The following is a 4,525-nucleotide window of genomic DNA, read 5'->3' as shown; positions in this document are numbered from 1 at the left end:
CTGTGGGAAGGCCAGGTCCTCGTGCTGTCCCGGTGTGCGCGGAGCAGCGCTCATGGCTCCCCACGGGCGCCGCGGCCAGCCCTGCTTGTCTGGCAAGGCTGCGGTCATGGCTGTGAACAAGCGTTGGGTGCTGGCCGAGGGCAGGGTGTCCCTGGGGAAGAGGGACGGTATTCCTCTGCTCCTGGGGGCTTGCAGCAATTTCTCTGCGCTGGATTGCCTTTCCCGTGACGTCTCTCTTCCAGAGTGTTTCCCATGTTCTGTTGCATGCTGTTTGCAGTCGTGGGCAGGTGTTGAGATTTGAGGAGGGGAAATGGCTGCACCGGTGCCTGGGTGCCCAGGGCTGGGTGGCTTTGCCCCTTTCCCTGGGAGCCCTGAGCCCTCAGGGTACAATGCACCCAAAAAGCAACGTCCCTATGAGTCCCAGCAAGACGTTGGGACCATGGCTGGGTGTCTGGCCATGGCAGACACAGGTTTCCCAGAGCGAGGGAGGCTCCGCTACCTCCCCGTGTCCCAGCCCTGCTGTGCCCTGGCACAGGGGCTCCTGTTCTCGTCCTGCTCCACGCTGGCTCCCTGCCTCTTGCCACCGCACCAGGGAAAGGGGCTCAGCTCGCCCTCCCCTCGCTGCCATCTGGGTCGGATCCTGCCCTCCCCAAACACCAAGGATGCTTTGTGCACCACCCTGCGCTTCTCCTCCGTGGGCTCCCTGCCCACGTGCGGCCGGCCCCGCAGGAGCTCTGCAGACCGTAGTTCTGCCCGGGGCCGGGGACCATTACCCGTCTGTGATGGCCGCCAGATGCGCGCTGTAGCGCTTGCTCCCTGGGGACCTTACATTTTGGTTCGTAGTGACTTTCCTGTGCCTTGTCCTCTAGAAAACAACATTCCTTTCACAATGTCAAGGGAAAAGGAAGTTCGGTCCTTATTTGTGGAGGTCATTAGTCCCCACGTGCGACCCCAAGCCCGGCTCCCGTCAGCACGTTCGTAAGTGGGTGCCTTGCCCGTTTGGCAGCCGGCAGCTACATGTGCTGCTTTGTCTCCCGCAGGCTCCTGCTTCTGGGTCGCCGTCCTGGACGGCAACGTGGTGGGGATCGTGGCGGGGCGCGGGGCAACGAGGAGGACAACACAGTGGAGCTGCGCCGCATGTCCGTCGACTCCAACTACCGCGGCAAAGGGATCGCCAAGGCCCTGGGCCGCAAAGTGCTGGAGTTTGCCATGCTCAACAACTACTCCTCCGTCGTGCTGGGAACCACGGCCGTGAAGATGGCAGCCCACAAGCTCTATGAGTCCTTGGGGTTCAAGCACGTGGGTGTCGTCGAACATTACGCCCTGCCGGGGATGACGCGCTCCTTACTGGAGAGAATGTTTTTCCAGCTCCGCTACCACCGCTACCGCCTGCAGCTGCGGGAAGAATAAAAAAAAAAAACCCCAACTAACCAAATGAAAAAAAATATTTTTTTTTCTCCTCCTCCCCCTTCAAAAAATAATAAATTTCCCTTCTATTTCTCGTCACTGTTGATTTGCCGATTTTGGGTTGAGTTTTTGTTCCCTCATGTCATCTTTTGGTTTGCTCCGTGCAGCTCGATGGTCCGGCCGAGCAGCGCTCCTTCCTCGCACGCTGTAGGTGGTGGCGCTGGGAGTCCTGCGACCCGGCGGGGCGCGGAGCGGCGGCCTCTCCTTCCCAGGTACCTCCGTAAAGCACAGAAACTTAACTGCAAAATAGTTCCACCGCTCTGGTGTACATAGTCTTCTCCTCTTCCAAATGTAAGATAACATAGTGATGCATTCATGATAGCGCAGAAATATTACTTGAATGCGGTTTTCAGTATTTCATGCACCAGTAAGTAGAATATGCATTCGTCTTACCGTTATTTACTGGTTAATAGTTTTCAAAGAAGAGGCAGGGGCAAGCCCCCCCGCCCCAACCCGCTTGCTACGATGCATGAAGAGGAAAGCGCGTGCACGCACTCAAACACATCGTACCGCCGCCACGGCACTGGTGTTGCACTTTTGTTTTTTTGGATGTGCCTCATTCTGCCAAATGTCTGAGAGACCCTGGGTGCATCCGGTAACCACGACTCCGCTCCCCCCCGCCCCTTCCTAAGCCAGCACAGACTCGGACCGGCTGAACTCTGAGCCCCGTTGTACCATAGTGTGAAGTTAAGATCAAACCTAAATATCTCCCGCGCTCCTCCCTAGCCACGCGTAACCTGCAGTCCTGGGCCAGACTCCGCATGCGCGTTGGACTTTCTCTTTGCTGCCTTTTTTGTTTTGTTTTGTTTTTTTTTTTAATTTGTTTGTCTTTTATTTTATTTGTAAGGGTTGGGGGGTTTTGTTGTTGTTGTTATTTTTAATTTTGGCTTTTGCTGAATGGTGTCATTGAGGCGTAATGGAGGCTGCAGTTCCTATGGCAACACATTTGCACATTAATGTGCGCACCAAATCTAACCACTTCAGAGAAGCAACGTGTGACAGATAATAGCATTTTGGGGAGCACTGGGGTGGGGGGGAGCGTACTTACTATCTTAACCAGCTGCTTGTTTGATAAATGTAGATGGCCTCACTGCAGCCTTCCATCAAAGGTAATTAACTGCTTTAATGATGTCAGATTTGTGAATTGTACAATGCAAAAAGCAATGCAAAGCAGATTCGGCATGTGTCTGTACCCGGTATGTATGTACAGTGCCTGCCAACTAAAGAATAACCAAGACTACAGCTTCTTCTAGCCTGAGATATCAACTTTTATAACTTATTTAAACAAATAATGACTTTGCATGAATTACGTCTTGGGGGGAAAAAAAGAGATCGGTAGGTTTTAATTTTTAAAATGTGGTGTCAGAAGTATGAGGAAAATAATTTCTGGCTGCACTTAATTTTTGGTGGGTGGAGGGGTCCAGCTCTCAATACAAGGGAATTTAAAGGGAAAACCCCTTCAATTTAGTTCCTGGGTGGAAAAAAAAAGTTACTATTTTATGAAGTATTATGCAGGTGGGGAGAAGGAACCAACACCCATCACGATGAACTTGATGAAAGGGTAGAGCACGTGTTAACCACGCTTGCACTTGCAAACACAACGGAAGCGTCAGTGGGAGAGCCCCGCAGGGGAGGCGGCGGGGGGCAGGCGGCACGGACTCGCGCGTGGGACGCTGCCTGCGCCTCGCTCGTACCGAGCGCTGCCCTTTCCTCTCCGACCTAAACCTTTCCCAGCACTGAGACGCGTCCGGCGACGCTGAATGAGTGGGGAGGGGGCTCGCCCCATCCGTGCCGACGCTGGGGCGCAGGAGCCGTTTGGCTCGACCCTGGTGCTGCGCTCGGTGCTGGGCTCGGTCTGGCCAGTAAGGAGCCGGGGGGGCAGAGACCCAGCGAGTGTCCCAGCAATAAGGGGGAAAATGAGGAAGGTGAAGGGCACTGTAGCAAGAGACCGTGAGTTTAATTAACAAAACTTCTGTATGAGGCACTATATTTTTAAAAGTCTTTCTATGCTGTACATTTCTCCTGAAGCTGAAATAATGTACTGTTGGTAGGGGTTTTTGTATAGTGTACAGAAATTGGCAGAATATTTTCTTGCTGCATTCAGTGATTTATTAACCGAAGTAAAATAGACAAATATAAAGTGTTAGCAAAAGTTGAAAGAAAAAAAAAAACCACAAAACAGTTTGTGCCTTTTTTAGTTTATTTTTCTGTTGCTATATAATCACTGCACTAAAACCTTTCCAGAGGGGCGGAAAAAAACCCACAAAACTAATCTCTTAATAAGGGAGGAATACATAAAGCCTAAATTGAGCGTTAATTTTTTATTGGGATATTTAATTAAAAGAATGTTGCTGGTTTTATTTGATACCTGTGCCTTTGTAATAACACTCCACATCCTGTCAGAAAAGCCAAACCTGGAATAAATCCCACTATATCCCACAGATGCAGAAGTACCATCAGGTTACCAGTAGTTTCTTTAAAAACATGTAAACCTTAACTGATGATATTACGGTATCTGATCGTAATACCTGTTGAGTTGCCTGGGAAAAAGGTGCTTTGGAAAGGCGCAGCTTTCGGGGTGCTGTCTGCATCCCTCCCCGGGCACGCCGGGTGCCGGAGATGCACCAGTAAGGATTGAGTCGTTGCCACTTGGCCGAGCAAATTTCTTCCCTTAACGCTTCTGCCAGTTGCTCTGTGCCCAGGCTCTTTGGACAAAATCCAGCTGGTTGCTCCCAGCTCTCCAGCCGGGACAGCTCGTTTCTGAAGGGAAGGACTGGCTGCCACATACGCCAGGTTTTGCTTTGCTCAGAAGACAGAGAGGGCTGGCGGGTGAAACGCCGCTGGTCCCAGCCCTGGTTTTAATGGGGAAGCCCGTGTGGCTGCCAGAGCTGCACCCCTGGTAGCAGCAGCGGGACGGGGGGGCAGGACCCTCCGGCGTTGCTGCTGCTTTCCCACCCAGAGCTGCTCTGCATAGGATTAAAGTTCGGGCTTAAAAGCATCAAGTGCTACTGTCCTTCCATCTGCCTGCACGCGCTGTCTCCCTAAATGTGATGGCTCA

At 52.2% G+C, this 4,525-nt stretch overlaps 1 protein-coding gene across 1 annotated transcript; it reads left to right on the top strand.

Annotated features, from left to right (window-relative positions):
• The first annotated feature begins 439 nt into the window (after positions 1-439).
• Positions 440-1,499, top strand: LOC104617086. The gene is given in 3 exon segments (XM_010282307.1): positions 440-802; positions 1,007-1,093; positions 1,096-1,499. Coding segments are annotated over 3 exon segments (765 nt in total). The 3' UTR covers positions 1,411-1,499.
• The last annotated feature ends 3,026 nt before the right edge of the window (positions 1,500-4,525 follow it).

This window comes from Phaethon lepturus, unplaced genomic scaffold (genome assembly GCF_000687285.1).
Source record: "Phaethon lepturus isolate BGI_N335 unplaced genomic scaffold, ASM68728v1 scaffold7742, whole genome shotgun sequence".
Lineage (NCBI taxonomy): Eukaryota > Metazoa > Chordata > Aves > Phaethontiformes > Phaethontidae > Phaethon > Phaethon lepturus.
This window is presented reverse-complemented; position numbering and strand designations above follow the sequence as displayed.